Genomic DNA, 20,926 nt, shown 5'->3' with positions numbered 1-20,926 from the left:
CGCCATGTGGCCCAGCTGATTTCTGCCTGCTGAGCCTTCCTTCACTCACTTGCCCCGCTGCCTCCCAAGTCCCATTCGGCCACTCTCCACCTGGCCTGAGAAGATAAAGCCAATGGCGGGGGAGGGGGCCTCCTGTGCTAAGCCAAAGGGCTGGGGGGGGGGGGGGACACAGCGAGGTACAGCTGTGTTTCAGGCCCAACTCCAGGAAGGAGGCCCAACAGAAAGTGCCTGCCTAGGCACAAAGCACCGCAGCATGATAATCTACCCCAAGGGTTGCTCATTCGCCGCCTGGAAGTGGCAAGTCACTCTGGATGTGAAGACACGATGTGGAGAGGAGGGTGAGCGAGCAGCAGATGAGAGGAGGCCAAGCTTTGCCATGTTGTCCCTGAGGTAGCCCTTCAGTCAACCAGGCAGGTCTGCAGCGGGTCTCCCTCCCATGGTATGCTGGTTTCTCCACTTAATTTTGGAGCTGACCAGTTGAGGGTAGCCTGCTGCATCTAGGTCCAGCGACACACAATCCTGAGCGGCAATCCTTGCCACTGTGCGAGCCAGCCTGCCTAGCCTGAGCCCATGATGCGTTCCTGGCGAGTCCCCCGGGGACCGCAAGCAAAAGAATGATCGCCCTCTTCCAGCCAGGCCAAGGCCACCCAGCTAATCAGTTTGTACAAATGCCATGCCACCGCCACCCTATGAAATGGCAACAGAATCACATTCCCCTCATCCTAGAAACACTAAAGCCTCCACGGCCTCGTGTTATGCTATCAGGCTGCCTTGTGAGCAAGGGGGAATAAAGATGTCAGTTGGCAGGCCAAAGCATTGTTTGCTTTGCTCTCCTCCACTTTTTGCAAATTTGACTGCCTTTTCTCTTGCTACATGTCCCTCCCAATCTTCAAAACTGTAGCCGCAGCTCCCTAAATGAGGATGAAGGGAGCCAGGAAGAGAAAAGGCAGCAGAGACAGGAGAGCAAAGCAAGCAAGTGAACCTTTTGCCTTCCATCTTTATTTCCCCCTCGCTCCCGAAGCAGCCTTCTGGAATGGCAGTGGCAGCAGCACACTGCAGCTCCCTAAAGGTAATGGTGCTTTGCGGCAAGGGAGGGTGGTACAGGCAGGCTGAAGCTGTAATAGTGATGGCCGAAGGCAAAGCACAACCTGCCTTTGTGCTGTCCATTCTGGTATATTGGTGGCACCCGAGGCAGCCCTCAATTTTCACCACTTCATGTTGGAGCTAGAAGCTGCAGTCGGAGTCAATCCTAGATAGGCAAGGCCCCTTCCTGTCTTCCTATGTGCCTGGCTGAAGCCATGTACTTCCTCGCCTGGCTGGCCAAAGGCAAAGCCACGTGGCCAACAGCTGCACAATGCCCTGCTCAGCATCGCCCAGCTGCTGGTGGGGACGGAGCAGCCACCCCAACTTGGGCTTGAGTTGGCAGGATGGAGCAGCACTGCAGCTGAGGCTAGGTAGATGAGTAAGCGCCCGGCTTTGGCTCTGTACTCGGGGAACCAAGGGGGAGTGGCATGATAGTGGCTTCCTTGTTCAGCCCCAACAAATGAGAGCAGGGAAGATTGCCACTTGCAAGTAAACAACCAGAGCTAGCAAGTTTATGCCATGCCATGGGAAAAATGAGAGGCCCTGTTCTCCCACAGAGCCTTCTGCTGCTTCAGGAGGGAGGTGAGGAGAATGACGAGACTTAGGTAACAGGTCAGGTGGAGGTGGCTGATGTGAGGGGGATCATGCTGCTTAGTAGCCCCCCCCCTGCTGCCTTCCCACACAGAGAGGTTAGAGACCTGGGAAAAGAGGGGTCAGGCAAGGTACCCCTTGACGTGACAGTTGGCTATGCCCACATAGTCACATGCTATGCCCACCCAATTACATGACTGCCAGCCACACCCATCAAACCCATCAAAAATTGAATGCCACCACTGACACCTGCTTTACAACTACACAACTTTAGCCAAATAGGACTATTCTTTTAAAAGGAACTATGCCAGCTATATCTTGGAGAAAATCAGGGAGTTATGTAACCATATAGACAAGATTTTTAAGGCAAGTAGAGAAGATTTTTTCCATAAACTGCTTGATAGTTCATTAACTGTGTGAGAGGAAAACATTAAGGAGTGCAGTGAATTCTCATATGGAAATTGTGCAATTGTGATAAGAAACTCAGAAGTTCAAGATAGACCAAGTCAGGAAACCGAAATTGCCAGGAATATAGGAATGCTACTTCATTGTTGTAGCTCTAATAATAAAGCTTTGAAGGCCTGCCAGAATTTCCCTATATCTTCTTTTATACCAAACAGAATTATTGTGGGATTATTTGGGGTTCTTAGATTTTAATTTCCCCAGAACTGAATTGTCATTTTTCTTAATGAGTGATACATCCCTTCATCAAGATTAGAATTGAATTGAATTGAATTAAATTCTTTATTGTCTGAGTGTGATTGGACACACAGGAATTTGTCTTTGGTGCATATGCTCTCATTGTACATAAAAAGACAAGATACATTCGTCAAGAATCATAAGGGACAACAATTAATGATCGTTGTAGTGTACAAATAAGCAATCAGGAATCAACCAATATTTATATAAATTGTAAGGATACAAGCAAAAAGTTACAGTCATAAGAGGGAGGAGATGGGTAATAGAAACGATGAAAAGAGTAATAGTAATACAGCCTTAGTGAATAATTTGACAGTAGTGAGGAATTATTTGTTTAGCAGAGAGATGGTGTTTGGGGAAAAACTGTACTTGTATCATAGTTGTCTTGGCGTGCAGCATTCTATAGCGTCATTTTGAGGATAGGAGTTGAAACAATTTATGTTTAGGATGTGAGGGTCAGTAAATATTTTCATGACCCTCTTTTTGACACATGCAGTATACAGGTTCTGAATGGAAGGCAGGTTGGCAGGGCTCCTTTTCTTACACACAAGAAAAAATGATGTTTCTTCTACACTCCCTATTTTTCCACATAATTTCCATCCTGTCTATGGCCTTCCTCCAGTGAGACACAAGGGCGTGTATGCACTGTCAGTACCACTCCTTGTTCTAATGGCCTCATCCTCTGTTAGTCTGTTCTGTTCTTCTAATTGCCTCGCCCTCTGTGCCCAGCGACTAACCATACTTCTGTCGATTGCAGATTCTCCATAAACCATACACAAACATTTGTGAATTTTCCCAACAGTTTCTTTCTCCGCAGTGAGAAATTCAATGATGACATGATGCTTGTAACATACATCACTTATAGAGGCCATTTCAAAACACTTCTGCAGTTATGTTATCTGTGTGAAGAACTGCAAAATTTACACACGTACTCCTGACAATTCAAATAATGTATATCTAAAGTTTTGCATTCATACCATTAATATAGCGGAGGAAAAAATGTGGTGCATTAATTTCTAGGCGACTCATAATTATTAGAGTTGGAAGGAACCTTGTAGGTCATCTAGTCCAACCCCCTGCTAGAGCAGGAGACCCTATACCACCTTAGACAAATGGCAGTCCAATCTCCCCTCGAAAATCTCAAGTGTTGGAGCATTCACAATCTCAGAAGGCAAACTGTTCCACTGGCAGAAAGTTCCTCCTTATTTCCAGGTTGAATCTCTTTGGTCAGCTTCCATCTGTTATTCCTTGTCTGCCCTTCTGGTGCTTTGGAAAACAGCTTGATCCCCACCCCCCTCTGTGGCAGCACCTCAAGTATTGAAAGACTGCTATCTGCTATCAAAGACATAAATCTTTGTCTGTAAGCAGGTACAAGGTGAATCATGCAATGATCAGAGAGGCCTGTAGCTTGTTTTTTTCGATTATCTCCAACCATAGAAACTAACAATGCAAAAATGGTTTCAACATTTAATCTTCTCTAATTTCCTGTTTGACTGGGAGATGAAATAGTGACAAATGAATGTAAATAACAAATATGTGACAAAGGACTTTCCAAAATCTGGCTGCAAATTAACAACCCTAATTCAGGATTATGTACCGTATTTTTGGAGTATAAGACGCACCGGAATAGAAGACGCAACTTAGTTTTTGGGGAGGAAAATAGGGAAAAGAATCTGCTTACCAAGTACTCATCTGGCTAGTGTCCTTAGTCTGGTCAGCTTCAGCACATTATTTTATCCCCTGGTTAAGGGCTTAAAAAAATTATTCGGAGAGAGTAACAATGAAAGAGCTAGGAACATCAATAGCACCTGGAAAGAAACAATCTGAGCAAGTAGAGCAATGGAAAAAATCTGCAAAGACTTAGGGCTTGGAAAAGATTCTTTGCAGAGAGTAACAATGAAAGAGCTAGGGTACATTAATAGCACCTGGTTAGAGCTGGAAAGAAATACCTGGAGCAAGTAAAGCAATGAACCCCCCCCCCCTACAAAGATAGGGCTTGGAATCCATTCTTGGCAGAGAGTAACAATGAAAGAGCTTTCATGCGGTAAGAGCTGGGAACATCGTTAGCATCTGGTTAGGGCTGGAAAGAAACATTTGGAGCAAATAGAGAATGAAAAAAAATCAGACAGGGTTTGGAATGTATTCTTGGCAGAGAGTAACAGTGAAAGAGCTTGCAAGCCGGTAAGAGCTGGGAACATTGTTAGCACCTGTTTCGGGCTGGAAAGAAACTTACTCAGAGCAAGTTAGAGTAATGAAAAAAACCCTGCAAAGACTTAGGGCTTGGAAAACATTGTTTGCAGAGAGAAACAAAGAGCCTGCAAGGTAAGAGCTGGGAAGATCGTTAGTAGCTAGTTAGGGCTGGGGGGGGGGGAAGCTACATTCAGAGTGTAAGATACACCCTAATTATCAGCCTCTTTTAGGGAGGAAAAAGGTGTGTCTTGTACAAATACAGTATTTGACTAAACCTTTCTGCTGAAAAACATGGTCTGGAGCAAATTGGCCAATTTAGTATTACAGCTCTGACCCAAAGGTAGATATAGCATCTTTAACATCTGTTCTTATTCTAAACAAAGTTCCAGAAAATCCAGATGTCTTGAAAAGCAATTGAAATGAAAAGAGGGTCATGACCCAAAAGATACCTTCTTCTAGAATAAGCTATTTAAATTGGCATTCCGTTTTTCAGAAATTTAATTATCGTATTTTTCGGTGTATAAGACACACTGGTGTATAAGACACACCTAGATTTTAGAGGAGGAAAACAAGGAAAAAGTATTCTGAACTAAGTGGTGTAGTATTATATTGTTTAATAAAATACCAGTGTAGCAGAATACTTTTTACAACCATGTATACTGTTTAAAACCATGTACACTTTTAAAAATAATGTATACTTTTTACAAACTTCAAACTTGATAGCTTCACGACTTGTGGACTTAAACTCCCAGAACTCCTCCCCCAATTATGCTAACTCAGAAATAGGAATTGAAATCCACAAGCCTTAAACTTGCCAGGTTTGAAGACCCTTGCACTCCTAACCCCTAACTCAAACAAACGAGAACAATTCATTTTGTTAGTTGTTCCTTTTAGTCACAGAAATGGCTAGTGATAGAATAATTTACAATTGCAGTTCCCTGCTGAGGTTGCCTTAATATTACTACTATAACATGAGGTTTTCTTGACTACTTCAATTTTCAGAATTGAAGTGCATGGAAATATATGGTGATGATGATAAACCTGAAATATTCCTTAAAAGGGGTGTTTTTAGAGCAGGGGTCTCCAACCTTGGCAACTTTTAAGACTTGTGGACTACAACTCCCAAAGTTCCTCAGCCACCTTTGCTGGCTGAGGAACTCTGGGAGTTGAAGTTCACAAATCATAAAGTGGCCAACGTTATAGACCCCTGGACCAGATGACCTACAGTAAAGAGTCTCTTCCAACTCTTTCTGTGACTGTGTGTCTGTGTCTGTCTGTCGGTGTATGGGGGGGTGTCCGCGCTCTCACGCCCCCCTCTGCGCGTGCATGTAAACTGTCCTGTGTCCCCGATAGGAGCGAAGAGAGCCAAGCCGCCGCCCCACCTCAATCTCCCCCCAGCTCTCCTCTCCCTTCCCAGCTTTAGAAATTTTTATTACTCCGGGGGGGATTTCAGCTCTCCCACATCCAAAGACCGAAAGAAGGCTCCACCCCAGATAAAGGTTCTGGGCTGCTGCTGCTTGTTACCACACGGAGTCAGAAGGAGTTCAGGAGGCAAGGAGAAAGCTCGCTGCGCACTTTCTCATTCGGGATGCCCCTTTGCCGGATCCATTGCTAGGGTCGCTAAGGGAAAGAACGGTCCTCCAGGACCTGCCAGACTTTTCCCCTTGGCCAAGGAGCCCTCCCTGCAGACGGAAAATTGGCTCAGGTGAGCGGCTCGGCCCTACACCAGCAGCAAAGCGGCGACTGTGCTTTGGAGCCTGGATGAGCACGTCTCCCAGGACCTCCCACCAGCCACGGGGTTACTGGAGGATCGGCTGCAGCTTCGTCCCTAGTATAGCCAACACTAGAAAGCTGAGAAGCTCAGCACCTGTAAAAACACACCATCAAGGGTCTTTGAGGGGGGAATGGAAGATGCTGCCTATCCTCGTCTGCAGCCCTAACTAGCCCACAGCTCACCAGGAGGAATCGCTGCTGAATTCACCGAACTATGGGAAACAGCTTTTCTCAGCGCTCAGAGATCATCATTCTTATCCCAAAGGAAAGAATGCAGCACTTGCCTTGTCCCGGGGACTTTTCACGTGTCCAGGTTCCGGGCTGCTGCCAGGGAAATGGCCCTGCAGGCTCCCCTGCCGTCTAGGCATCCAACGGACCGGCAAGACAGGACCAGCCCACTGGCAGAGCAGCCAGCCTCAGCCCACTTGTCTGGCAACCATCTGCGCACTTAGCCTTCTCCATCGCCGGCCCACCTTGACCTCCCGAGGCTGAGTTTTTTCAGTTACTGTCGGTAGGCTGCTGCAGAAGGAGAAGGAGGGGGCAGCCGCAGTTCCATCTCCCAAGATTGCAAAAGGTTTCTTGCTCTACCCTGAGGCAGGCGATGGGGCTTACACCAAACCCTGCCCAGGGAAGATACTCCAGAAAGGGGCTAAGACAAGAGACCGCACAATCCTGACCTGGATGGTAAGGAGAAAAAGGTTTCAGTGTAGTCATAACCTAGAATTTCCCAAGATATTTGTTAGGTTAGAAAGTTGTAGCTTTAATCTGTAAGATTAATCTTTAATAGCTTTAATTTGGCAAGATTCCATTAAGTGTAAGCAAATAGAGATCAGAACTTAAGTGGATTTCTGAGACTTGGGCCTGACAAAATCTTGGATAAAAACAAAACTAAAATATCATAGGGTAATCATATTCTTGTACATGGTTAAAAACTTAAAACACTACATACCCTGTTTCCCCGAAAATAAGTCACCCCTGAAAGTAAGACGTAGGAGAGATTTCGTAGAATTGCCTAATATAAGGCATCCCATGAAAGTAAGACGTAGGAGACGTTTCGTTTCTCAGCATTCCCAAACAGAACAAATAGAATAGAATTTTATTGGCCAAGTGTGATTGGACACACAAGGAATTTGTCTTGGTGCATATGCTCTCAGCGTACATAAAAGAAAAAGATACATTTGTCAAGAATAACACTGTTGTCCATAAATTGCATCCCAAAACGCTGCATCAATCAGATTTAAAACACATCCAACACACAAATCATTCTAGTGGCAACTCTTTGAAAGTGAACTGAGGTCCTGACAGCACAGAATCATGGATTGTTTTTTGAGTCCTTTTGAGCGCTTTTGAGTTCATCTCCATGAAGAGATTACTTTGTGAAGAACAACGAACTGATCCATCCTTCAGCCTTTTATACAGTGCAAGACCATCTGATGATGTCCTGGAAGCAGGAGCTATTTCGGAATGGACAAAATGAATCCGAAATTGGGGCCTGCTTCAGAGGCCACTCAGCCTCTGCGTAGTTTGTGGTTAGGGCATTGCAACTCAATCTTGAAAGCATGACAAGCTCTTCTCTATTTAAGTTACACCTAGCCCATCTAGGAACAGTTGTTTTACATTCCTTAGTTTTGCTTTCTAATTTCCCAGGATTTAAATATATTTTCGGTTGCAGCTTCCTCTTCTGCTCTATTTGTTTGTTTGTTGTTTTATGCCGCCCTTCTCAAACGACTCAGGGTGGCATACAACATAATAAATTATTATTATTGTTTGTTTGTTTGTTTGTTTATTTGCTGCTCCTCTCCATGTATAGAAATCTAATATTAAAATATTAAAAAGCTAAAAAAATTCTAAAATCCAATTTATCTAATACAGTCATCCACATTCATTCCAATAGAGTCTAGCCATTTATAACATCGGCAGGAATTAGCTCTCAATACTCACAGCCTCCCATGCTCGCTGGCAGAGATGAGTCTTCAAGACTTTGCAAAAGGCCAGGAGGGAGTGGGCAGTACGTACCTCTGGAGGGAGTTTTTATATAGGACATTAGAATTTTATCTTTTCATCTTTGCATAATTTGAGATCTCAGTGCAATGTGCCATTTAAGAAGTATTTTAGTATACTAACAAAAGTTACACAATTTGCTTTGACACTTATGTTTACTTTGTCACAGAGGAGCAGGATAATTATTTTCTTTTAAGTGATGCCTTGCCTGAAGACAGAGCACTAAGGGAGAAACTTCAACAACAAAGACTGGTAAGATATTATTTTGTTTAAATATATTGAGATTGTGAAATGATTTATAGAGAATGGAAGTCAACAACTCCAAGATCATCTCTTTCAATAATATGTTAAAGACTGACCATAACAATTTAATAAGGAAAAACTAGCAGTAGAAACTGCTGTTTTATAAGTATATTATGTCAGCCCTGGAAAACATCTTTTTCGTTGGAGCTTCAGAGCTGCCACATTTAGTGCCTGGAAAAACAGGAGGCGGGTTTACAGAGAGTAGTGATCTCGGAGCGGCTAAGCCAAACCCGTGTGTTAATGACTTCAGCTTTAATTACGCTACAGAGCTCAGACTACGCCACAACAATTCAGTTAGAGAGGGAAATACTCTCAGTGCTATTTATGCACCTCTTCATCATCTCTCCCCCCCCTCAAGCCATCATACAGTACTGTAAGCTCTCCCCTTTCAGTTGGTCATTGGCCTTGCAGAGCTTGTAGTTTTAGTTTCATTTTGCTTGGGTTCTCTGAGTCTTATGTAACATGACAATAGGCTTTCAACTGGTGTGAATAGTTAGTTGTGTTGGCAACCATCGATCCCCTTTATCAGTGTCTCTATCTCCCACCAAGGCATATAAATCTAATAAATAATAATAATAATAATAATAAGTCGAACCTTGGCACGATAGGTGGGGGATTAGCCATAACAATATTCTTTTCTCTGGGAATCAAGGGCATTCAGCCTGCATTAGGATGGGAATGACTGGGGTAGGTCTTCAGTTGGGACGGTGAATATGATGGACTTGTGGGTGCAGGATATGGATCTTTGACTTTCTTTTGGGTGGGGAAAATCCAGAACTCTCAGATTCAGGTTTTTCCAGAGGTGCCAATATGACATCTCTAATGAAATGGAACTTTGAGGAACTTCAAGCCTTGGAATCGTCTTTCATTAGGGGGTGCTACTTAAACCCTAACATATTGAGGATTATTGGACAAATTCAGGTACGAAATGTCTTATAGGATACACACACACACACACACAGTGGTATCTCTACTTATGAACGCCTCTACTTACAAACTTTTTGAGATACGAACCGGGTGTTCAAGATTTTTTTGCCTATACTCATGAACCATTTTCAAGTTACAAACCCTCGCTTCTCTCTCGATTGCTGCTGCTGTGAGCAGTGGCCAAAACAAGTGCTTTTATGTTTGCAGGCTCTGATGATCGCAAAGGAACTAGAGCCAGGCTTTGCTGTGCAGGTCTCTAACCCCCCATCCCCTCTGCTAGAAAACAACGCATCTGACGAGCTCTCCGTGGGCGCCTGAAATCTGTGGTGGGGATTTTGGATGGGAGATCGGGCAAAGAAAAGGGATAGGCAAGGAGGATTTGGGATGGGAGACAGGCAAAGAAAAAGGGCAGGCGAGGGGGGATTTTGGATGGGAGATGGGACAAAGAAAAGGGGCAGGTGAGGGGGGATTTTGGATGGGAGGCCACTTACTTTGCCCGATCTCCCATCCGAAATCCCCTCTTGCCTGCTGCTTTTCGTTGCCCGTTCTCCCATCCAAAATTCCCCCTTGCCTGCTCCTTTTCTTTCCCCAATCTCCCATCCGAAATCTTCTACTTATGAACGTTTCTACTTACAAACCTGGTCATGGAACGAATTAAGTTCATAAGTAGAGGTACCACTGTATATATATGTCAAGATTTTCATTAATTAAAAGAAGAAGAAGCCCTCATCTGAAGAATTTACTTTATGACTTAAGGATAGGATTGGAGAAGCTTTTTGGTGTCACTTTTTCTAATGTTTATATAATATACTCTATTTTTCAGAGTATAAGACGCACCTAGATTTTAGAGGTGGAAAACAAGGGGAAAAGTATTCTGAACCAAATGATGTAGTAATATATTATTTAATAAAATACCAGTGTAACAGAATACTTTTTACAAATAAGTATACTTTTTACAACCATGCTAGATGGGGTAATTAGAATGGCCCGTTTTTCACAAAAATGGGTGCATTTTTGCCTTCCCCCAGTCCCTAGGAGCTCATTGTAGGCTTCCCAGACCTTTTTCCCACCTCAGTTTTGCAAATAAAGGGCAAAAAATGGCCAATTTTTTGCCAAAATTGGGCTGTTTTTCCTATTCCTCAGCATCCAAGAGCTCTGCAGGGGGGGGGGGGGGGCTTAAGTGGCTGCATTTGGTGTAAAAGACACACTGACATTTCCACCCTCTTTTGGGGCAGGGTGGAGGTGCATCTTATACTTCAAAAAATATTATGTGTGTGTGTATTCTTACACCAAAATATCATAGCCATATATTCAGGGCAAGAAAAAGCTGAAATCAGACAAGATGAGTGCCAAGCACTGTGAAGTGCCCTCAACAATGGAAAGTAAAAAATAAATATCAAGAAATCCATTTTGTATCTACAATAAAGTAACTTATCTGAACTTTATCCTTGAATCTTCTGTGGGTCAACTTCACGATTGGACACTGTGGTTAAATTCATGGAGTTAAGGGTTGCACTTTTAGAGGAAGATGCCATGGGTTAGGTTCTGATGATATAGGATGGGTGTCGGAAACCCGTGGCTCAGGAGCTTGCAGCTCCTAGGGCCCTCTGCTGTGGCTCCCTATCCCATCACTGGCTGGCCCACTCTCCTCCCAGTCACTGCTCACCTGGCTGAAAAGGTGCGGGCGATGGCAGAGGACAGAGAAGCAGCCAAGGCTGATGCTCCAGCACATCACTCTTGCTGGATCTTCTTCCAGCTCTTGTTGGTGCTGGGTGTGCCCTGGTCATTTGGGGAGATGTGCAACCTTCTCTCTGCCCCAAGACAGTGGCCCAACCCGGATGTTTGAGTTGTGGGTTTTTAACTGGGATTTATTATTAAGTCAAAGACACGGCAAGGTAATTAACTGCGGGTTTATTGAAGTCGGACATGGAAAACAACTAGTACAATCAATACACAGAACTGAGGAACCTGAGCTACAAGACAGCTCATTTATACTCCAGCCCATAATAACATAACCAATGAACACGCTACAAAGTTCCCTCCAAGATTTGTCTCTACCCAGTGACAGGAATGCCCAATGGCAGTTCCTTTACTAGTCACTGGGCAGAGACATAACACTCCTCCCTCCTTATGTTGCTACAAATATAATCCCTCAAATAAGCTGGTTTCCGGCAAACCCTTTCTGAACGGCGGGAAAGAACTTCTTCCCAGGTACTGCCCTGGGTAGGAGTAGGGGGCCAGTTATCCAAAACTGGAGCTCTTTCTGGAGATCCGGGTGAGGTGGCTCTGCTAATCAGTCCTTCAGTTGCCGGATCTAGGATGCCTGTGTTAACCTCCGGGGAATAAGCGTCGGTGGCGGTGCCCCTAGCAGTGGCTTGGTCCTGGCCTTCTAAGGACAGAAACGGAATCCTAGATCTTAGTTGGTCTAAATGACGGTGCCAACTACGACCGTCCTGAACAGAGACGTCATAAGAACGGGGGCCTCTCTCCCTTGTCACTGTTCCTGGAATCCAAGTCAGACCTTCCCCATAGGAACGTACAAAAACCAGGGCTCCAGGTGGAAAGGCTCGACCAGCGGACTCCGGCCAAGTGGCCACCTGGGCATATAACGGGTGTAACCTATCAAGGACGGTGCGCAACTTACGGCCCATGAGAAGTTCAGCTGGGGTTTTCTTAGTGGGGGCAGTCGGAGTGGTGTGTTGAGTGGCTAGGAGCTCTGAGAGCTTCTCTTGCCAGGACCCATGTGGTAGCTTCTTTAGGGTATCCTTTGCAGTTCTAACCATGCGCTCCGCCATGCCATTGGACGCTGGATGCCAGGGTGCGATTAGCGCATGGCGGATTCCTGCCGCGGCCAAAAATGTCTCAAACATAGAGGATGTGAACTGCGGACCGTTATCGGAGACAATTAGGTCCGGATAACCGTGGGTGGCGAAAATGGAATTAAGGACAGTAATAATGGCGTGTGACCCTGTGGAATGCAGGTGGCGCACTTCCAGCCACCGCAAATAAGCGTCCACCAGTACCAAGAACATCTGGCCTACAAATGGTCCCGCTAAATCAATATGTAATCGGACCCAGGGGCCCGATGGGGTTCCCATGAGAGAGGGACAGCCCTAGGAGGTGAAGAATGGTGTTCCTGACAAGGCAAACAGTGGGCCACTTTCTTCTCTACATCTTGGTCAAGGCCAGGCCACCAGACATACCCCCTAGCCAAAGACTTCATGCGGACCACCCCCGGGTGACCTCGATGCAGCAGTGATAGCACATGCGCCCTAAGAGGCTTTGGAATAAACACTCGGGGACCCCGAAGGAGACATCCTTGAACTACTGAAAGTTCTTCCCTACAGCGGAAAAAACTCCGGTGAGGGTGAGGAGGAAGGCCACCCTCGTAGAACCCAAGAGAATACCATGGTCAGCACACGATCACGGCGAGAATGCCAGGCCACATCCGGTGCAGATAATGCCAAGGGGCTTCCTGTGATGGCCAGAACAGTGCAAGCCGGGGCCGGGTCGTCTTAACAGCTCAGGAAGTGGGCACCTACTGAGGGCATCAGCGTGAGCGATATGTTGCCCCGGCCGATAGATTAGACAATGCAAATAGTTGGCCAGGAAGATAATCCAGCGGGACATTCTAGGGGAAAGGACATTTGGACTCTGTCGGTCCCCAGAGAGGAGGCCTAACAGTGGCTTGTGGTCAGTTATGAGATCAAAAGATTGACCAAATAGGTAGTCATAGAAATGCTGGACTCCCGCAATGAGGGCCAGGGCCTCCCAGTCGATGTGGCCAAAGTTCCATTCAGCCTTGGCCAGGTTTTGGGGAAAAAATGCTAAAGACACCTCTGAACCATTGGGCAGCCTATGGCTAAGCACTGCCCCCACCCCGTATGGAGAAGCATCACACGTGAGGACTAAGGGTAAGTTTGGAGAGTATTGGGCTAAAACCGTGTTAGAGGTAAGTATTTCCTTCACGGCTCTAAATGCACTGGCCTCCCGAGGACCCCACTCCTATTTCCTATTTTTATCCAACAACCGGTGCAGGGGCTCTGCCATAAAAGCCTTATGTGGAATGAAAACAGTATAAAAGTTAAGCAACCCCAAGAAAGCTTGGAGCTCCGCCTTAGAGCGTGGAATTGGGGCATTCCTGATAGCCGCAGTCTTCTCTGGCATAGGGTGGATGCCAGCTGCATCCACGACAAACCCCAAGAACTCCACCCTGGGTACCCCAAACACACACTTGTGTGGTGTAATCCTAAGGCCTACTTCCTGAAACTTGGATAGGACCATGCGGACTCTCGTGAGGAGCTCCGAATCGGAGCGTGCGGACACCAACACATCATCAAAATAGGGTACAATGCCCGGAATTCCATAGAGCAACCGCTCCATTAGACCTTGGAAAATACCAGGGGCCGTGGAGACCCTGAATTGCAGGCGATGACATTTAAATACAGTGAACCCTCGATCATCGCGAGGGTTCCGTTCCAGGACCCCAAGCGATGATCGATTTTTCGCGAAGTAGCGGTGCGGAAGTAAAAACACCATCTGTGCGTGCGCAGATGGTGTTTTTACTTCCACTGCCGCCCGCCCTTCGCCTGCCCACCCCGTTGCTCGCGCCTGGGGTGCGCGCGCGCTTGGGGACACCCTAGCTCTGCTTCCCAGCTGGGAAGCGGAGTTGGGGTGTCCCGAAGCTCGCGCGCGCCGCCCGCCCACGCTGTTGCCGGCTCCGCTTCCCAGCTGGGAAGCGGAGTTGGGGTGTCCCGAAGCTCGCGCGCGCCGCCCGCCCACCCACGCTGTTGCCGGTTCCGCTTCCCAGCTGGGAAGCGGAGGTAGGGTGTCCCGAAGCTCGCGCGCGCCGCCCGCCTGCCCACGCTGTTGCCGGCTCCGCTTCCCAGCTGGGAAGCGGAGTTGGGGTGTCCCCAAGCGCGCCGCCGCTGGGGTCTTACCGGGGCAAGAGGGGGAAGACCCAGGGAAGCCTCTGCCCGGCGGGGAAACTCCACCATCTACGCATGCGTGGAAGGGCACGCATGCGCAGATGGTGGAGTTTACTTCCGGGTTGAAAACTAGCGATATAGCCCTTTCGCGATGCTTGAGGACGCGAAACTCGAGGGTTCACTGTACTCCCCTATGAGTAATAATAGCCTGTGCATCAGCAGTAGCAAGATAAACCGGAAGTTGCTGGTACGCCTGGGAGAGGTCAAACTTTGCGAACACAGTGCCATCTCCCAGAGAGTGCAGCAGGTGTTGCACCACTGGCACTGGGTAGGAGTGGTGGGCGAGGGCTTTATTGATCGAACATTTATAATCCCCACAAATCCTGATACCCCTATCAGCTTTGATCGCCACCACAATAGGCGTCTCCCAGGTGGCCTGATCGGTAGGCTCCAAAACACCCTGGGCAATAAGGCGATCTAATTCTGCATCCACCCATGGGCGAAGCGCCAGGGGAACCCGGCGAGGTTTAAGTTGGATAGGAGGGACCGAGGGGTCCAGGCTGAAAGTGACAGGTGAACCCTTATAACGACCCAGATCACCCCCAAAAACATCAGGATATTGGGCAGCCAAATCGGAGAAACCTCCCCCTTGCAGAACCAAGTTAACTCCCAACAATTAAAGACCCAATGAATTAAACCAATCAGGCCCTAGTAAGTTAGCAAAAGGTCCATCCACAACTATCAATGGCAGACGCCCAGAAAAGTTCTTGTAGCGTACTGCGAAATGGCCTTGACCTAGCACCGGAATAACTGCACCCTGATAGTCCCGCAAGGAGAGAAAACATGGCTGCAACTTTTGCTTGGAGAGGCGAGGGAAACAACGCCTGAGAGTAGCCCACAGAACCAGGGAGTGGGCGGAGCCGGTGTCAACAAGCATGGTGCAGGCTGAATGACCGAGGCGGACCACACGCTGATCTTGTCAACACGCTGAGAAGACTTCTGGATGATGGACGTCGGTCCCTTGGCGACAGCGTAAACAGTGTTGCACTCATAACGGCGGGAGCCCGAAGGCTTCGAGGACCAGCAAGAAGAAACGGAGCCCTGGTCCCAGGATGAGGCAGAAGGAGGCAGAGGCGGACGACAGAGCCTGCAGACCCGAGCAATGTGACGCATTGCTCCGCATCGGCGACAAACAGCTGATTTAAAAGGGCAAGCAGCCCGGAAGTGATCGCTGCCACACCCTCAGCAGGGCGAGGGGGGCCGTGAGCGCTCTGGTGGAGTTTCTTTGGGACGAGTGGCCGCCAGGCGGCAGACTTCCTCCTCCAAAGATAAAGCCTTCTCAAGATCCTGTGGAAGGCAGGCGGCGTCTTGGCTTGGAGCTGCAGAGGTGGAGTTAACTGCGGCGTCCATGACTGCCAGAGTCTGGTTTGACAGTTCAAAAGCTCGGGCTTCACGCAAGGCGGTTTTAAAAAAGTTAATTCTTGTGTAGCCAACAACCGGCGCTAAAGGCGGCCGTCCTTAACGCCAAACACCAAGCAATCGAGAAGATAGTCATCCAAATTCTCGAATTCACAATACAACGCCGCACGACGGAGGGCAGCAACGAACTCATTAATCGACTCCCCCTCAAGTTGATTCCTATGGAAGAATTTATGACGACGAGCACAATGGGAGGGAGCAGGGGCATAGTGGTCCTGGAAAGTGGAGAGGAAGTCGGGCCATGGGACATCATGAATAGAAGTCGGGGCAAAGAGGGCTCTCGCTGTCTCGAACATTTCAGGGCCACAAAACCCCAGAAAGTATGATCTTTTTCTGGCGCCCAAAATTTCCGTGTAGCCATTTGATATGAGGAAGAATTCGAAACGGGCCACATAAGAGTCCCATGTCTCGCCGAGGGGGTCAAAAGGCGGAAAGGTCAACTGAGTGGACATTGCAACTCATCAAGTGACCGGCAGGAGGAACTCTGAATAGCGTGGAGAAACCAATCCTTCGTCGCCAGTATTAAGTCGGAGACACGGCAAGGTAATTAACTGCGGGTTTATCGAAGTCGGACATGGAAAACAACTAGTACAATCAATACACAGAACTGAGGAGCCTGAGCTACAAGACAGCTCATTTATACTCCAGCCCATAATAACATAACCAATGAACACACTACAAAGTTCCCTCCAAGATTTGTCTCTACCCAGTGACAGGAATGCCCAATGGCAGTTCCTTTACTAGTCACTGGGCAGAGACATAACATTTATAGTTTTAGATATTTATATTTGACTTCTTTTTTTTGTATTTGTATATTATTATTATTGTTGTTGTTTTATTGTTGTTGTTTTTATTATTATTATTATTATTATTATTATTAATTGGACTTCTATGCCGCCCCTCTCCGAGGACTTGGGATGGCTCACAACATATAAAACAATATATAACATTTTGGGTCCAGTTAATTAAATATAAAACCTAAAATTAAAAACCAGTCATTCCCATTCAATCAGATTTCTCTCAGCCCATTCATCGGCCAGGGGGCAAGAATATAATGGCCCCAAGCCTGGCGACATAAATAAGTATTAAGACTCTTGCGCAAGGCAAGGAGGGTGGGAGCAGTACAAATCTCTGGGGGGAGTTGGTTCCAGAGGGCTAGGCCCCCTAGGCTCCGCCAACCGACATTGTTTAGTTGATGGGACCTGGAGAAGGCCAACTCTGTGGGACTTAACCGGTCGCTGGAATTCATGCGTCAGAAGGCGGTCCCATAGGTATTCTGGCCCGATGCAATGTAGGGCTTTATAGGTCATAACCAACACTTTGAATTGCATCCAGAAACCAATTGGCAGCCAATGCAGTCCGCAGAGTGTTGGAGAGATATGTACATGTCTGGGCAAGCAAATGACTATTCGCGCAGCTGCGTTCTTTTTTTTCTTAATAAATATTTTTATTAATTTTATAATATCAAAGAAAACACACACACAACATATAACAAGTGCTCATGATTGTGCCCACCACCAGACAAACATTCGTACCCCACCACCAATCGGGGGTGTTTCTTGTACAGACTATTTGAACACAAGAGCGAAATATTTATTTACATATTATAAAGTGATTCCAACTTGTTTCTTATGGCTTGGTCTTGGATCCTACTCGCCATATATCGTCTTACCTTGTCCCATCATCCCATCAGTTGTTGCAAATCAGTTTCATTAATCAAATTCATCCTTTTATCCATAATCTCAAATTGAATGTGGTCCACCATGTACCTATACCAATTTTGCATTGTCCATTTTGTCGCGTCCTTCCAACCCAAGACTATTACCGCCTGAGCTCTTACTATCGCTGCTTGTTTTATTTCTCTGAATTCTCCCATCTCATTACTTTTAACTAATACTGCCATTTTCTTAGTAATTATCCATCTTATATTTAATATCCTATTAATATCCTCTTGCATTTTTTGCCAAAAATTCTGCACTACTGGGCATTCCCAAAACATATGCATAAACACTCCTTTATCTTGACACCCATGCCAACAAATACCTTTAGCGTTCTGCTGAAAGTATGTGAGTTGAACGGGTGTGTCATACCACTTATGTAATATTTCCCTTTTCATTTCCCTAACTCTTGTATTCTTAGTTTTCATTATATTCTCTACTATATTTTTCATCTCTTGCGCCTCTATTTGTATCTCATTTTGCCACCATTTAGTCAATCCTTGGATCACATCCCCGTCTGACTACACTAACATCTTAAATATATTGCTTGCTTGTGCCTTGGTACCCTCACTTTTTTCTCTTATTATTTTCTCTAACTCTATCTCTTCCCTAAATAGTGCTTCTTTATTCTCTCTTTCAGATATTTACATATTGCATTTGTTTGTAGCCATCTTCCCCTACCCAACCACCATTCTATATGATTTCTACTTGGCCTCCCATCCTTCTCATATAACTATTCTATCTTAGTTATCCCTCTTCCCTTCAACTCTCCTATAACCCTATTTAAATTTGTTTCATTATCTCTATTTATTACATAAAGCGATGACAGTTTTGAGTTATATAATCCTATTTTCCCCTGCCATTTTTTCCAAAATTCCATAGTCCCTTTCGTGGTAACTATTAATTTATCTAAGTCGTTCCTATTCCACTTTATAAAAATTAATTCTCTATTCTTCATCCCGTTTATCTGTTTTTCCAATTTCACCCATTTATTTTCGAATAATTGCAGCTCCATTAATCTTTCAATTTGAAATGCTTCCCTATACAACTCCAAACAAGGGATTAATAATAATAATAATAGTAATAATAATAATAATAAATTATTAGATTTGTATGCCGCCCCTCTCCGAAGACTCAGGGCAGCTCACAACAATAATAAAACAATATTACAATGAAAGAAATCTAATATTAAAACAAATAAAACCCCATCATTTAAAACCATGCAGCACACACATGCCAAACATGAAACATAAAAGCCTGGGGGAGGTGTCTCAGTTCCCCCATGCCTGGCGATACAGGTGGGTCTTAAGTAATTTGCGAAAGGCAAGGAGGGTAGGGGCAGTTTTAATCTCGGGAGAGATTATTCGCTATTAATTCATTATTAACCACTTTTTCCTTATTCTTGGTCTCTTATCTTCTTCAATCCAATAATTAAGCTTTTTATCCCACTCTCTAAACTTGGATGCTGATAGCCCCCCTGCCAGTACCTGAAGCAGGTATATCATTTTGGGAACAATCATCATTTTCAAGGCTCTTATTTTACAGATTCTCCTTAGCCTTTTCTCTTTCCAGCTCCTCGTCTGTTTCAGCATTTTCCTCCATATTAATCTATAATTCACCTCCTCGATTTTCTCTCGGTTTCTCAATAACGAAATTCCCAGATATTTAATTTTCTTTCATCCTAACTTCAACCCTGATTCTTTCCTAATTTCTGTCTGCTCTCTCGGACCTGTATTTAAACACATAATTTCTGATCAGTCTGTTCGATATGAATTGAAAGTCTCTTCTTCTATCTCTTATTCTCTTTGGAATTTGCTTCAAAATTACTATTTCTTTTCCTTCAAATATTAATGGTTCACCTCTTGTACTTTTATAGATTACATCTCTGACGGTCTTCTTTGTGAATCTGATGTGTACCTCTCTGGGTAATTTAAAACGTCTCGCATAGTTTGTTTGGACCCTGTATAATTCGTCAATATGGTTCCTGAGCCCTTCTTCGTCTACTTCCAGGAGTGTAGTAAATATTTCCGTAATTTTTTTGAAAAGATCTTCATCGTTAGTTTCGGGTACATTTTGGACTCTCAGATAGAAATTTGCTTTTTCCATTTCTAGTAAAGCAACAGCGCCCTCTAGCTCATGGTTTTCCGCTCTTAATCTCGCTTCTGTTTCTTCTATTTTACGGTCTGTCTTCACTGAATTTTCTTCTAACAGTTTGATTTTTTGATCATGGTTTTCAATGGTGTCTTGTATATTCTTTATTTGGGTTTTAATTTCTTCCATGTTTTCATTCATAAATTCAAAATTCTTGTTTGTTTGGATTTGGTTTTGTACCATGGTTTCTTGCGTCTTGAACATAGTTTCTTGTGTTTGTGTCATGAAGTCGTGGATTAGATCCAGTGAACTTTGGATAGTTTGAAGAGTTGGCCCTTGCTCTTGCTTTTCTATTGTAGTCATCTCCGTCGATGTTTTTGGTCCGATTGCGAGCGGTGTTATTGGTGTTTGCTTCTTGAGTGATTTAGTATAAGTTTGTGTCATTTTTATCGTTTTAAAAAAATTACTCCACACTTTCATTCAATGTTCAAAATACAGAAAGTTTTGTAATCACAATTATATTGCTATCTATGATCTATTTGTCTTGTCAGTTTTTGAACTCAATCAGTTTATACCTTTTTTTAAAAAAACAGTATTTAAAACACATTAAATTCACTGTTTTTAACTGCTATAATGCTATAATAATTCTAATCTTTATATTTATAATTATATAATATATTTATACTTATCCTATCGAGATGTCCCAAAAGTAAAAAAGAAGAGATAGCAAAAGAAAAAAAGAATAGAGTTGGTATGGGGGGGAAAAATTAAACTTATACAATGCTAACAGTGTCTTATATTATTCATTTATTGATTTATTATTACTTATACATTAATCACACATTTATTTATGTACACTTATAGCAAGATTATATAAAAGAAAAAAAGAGAAAAACAAGAGAAGAAAAAAAAACCTTAACCAATATAATCAATTCAATTCAGTTCAATTCAGCTTATCTTTTAACTATTTGTTAATAGTAATCACTACAAAAGGTTATGTTCTATTATTTTACAAATTCAGAGAGATAATTAATTCAGACAGATGACTAATTATTAATTAGGTTTTTTACATCACAATCAATTATTTAATTAATACAATTCATAAAAGTATTTAAATATTTAAATTAGAGACATATAACTTTA

The 20,926-nt window shown here is 44.6% G+C and overlaps 1 protein-coding gene across 2 annotated transcripts in view; it reads left to right on the top strand.

Annotated features, from left to right (window-relative positions):
- Positions 1-20,926, top strand: part of ZNF277 (zinc finger protein 277) — a 306,252-nt gene that overhangs the window by 82,513 nt on the left and 202,813 nt on the right. For both annotated transcript variants that reach the window (XR_011559472.1, XM_070755514.1), the window contains exon 4: positions 8,507-8,589. Coding sequence is in view for 1 of the 2 variants with exons in the window: in XM_070755514.1 (XP_070611615.1) it covers positions 8,507-8,589 (83 nt within the window). In the remaining variant the exon portion in view is untranslated. The remainder of the gene's footprint in view (positions 1-8,506; positions 8,590-20,926) is intronic.

The sequence above is a fragment of the Erythrolamprus reginae genome, chromosome 6, assembly GCF_031021105.1.
Source record: "Erythrolamprus reginae isolate rEryReg1 chromosome 6, rEryReg1.hap1, whole genome shotgun sequence".
Classification (NCBI taxonomy): Eukaryota; Metazoa; Chordata; class Lepidosauria; order Squamata; family Dipsadidae; genus Erythrolamprus; species Erythrolamprus reginae.
This window is presented reverse-complemented; position numbering and strand designations above follow the sequence as displayed.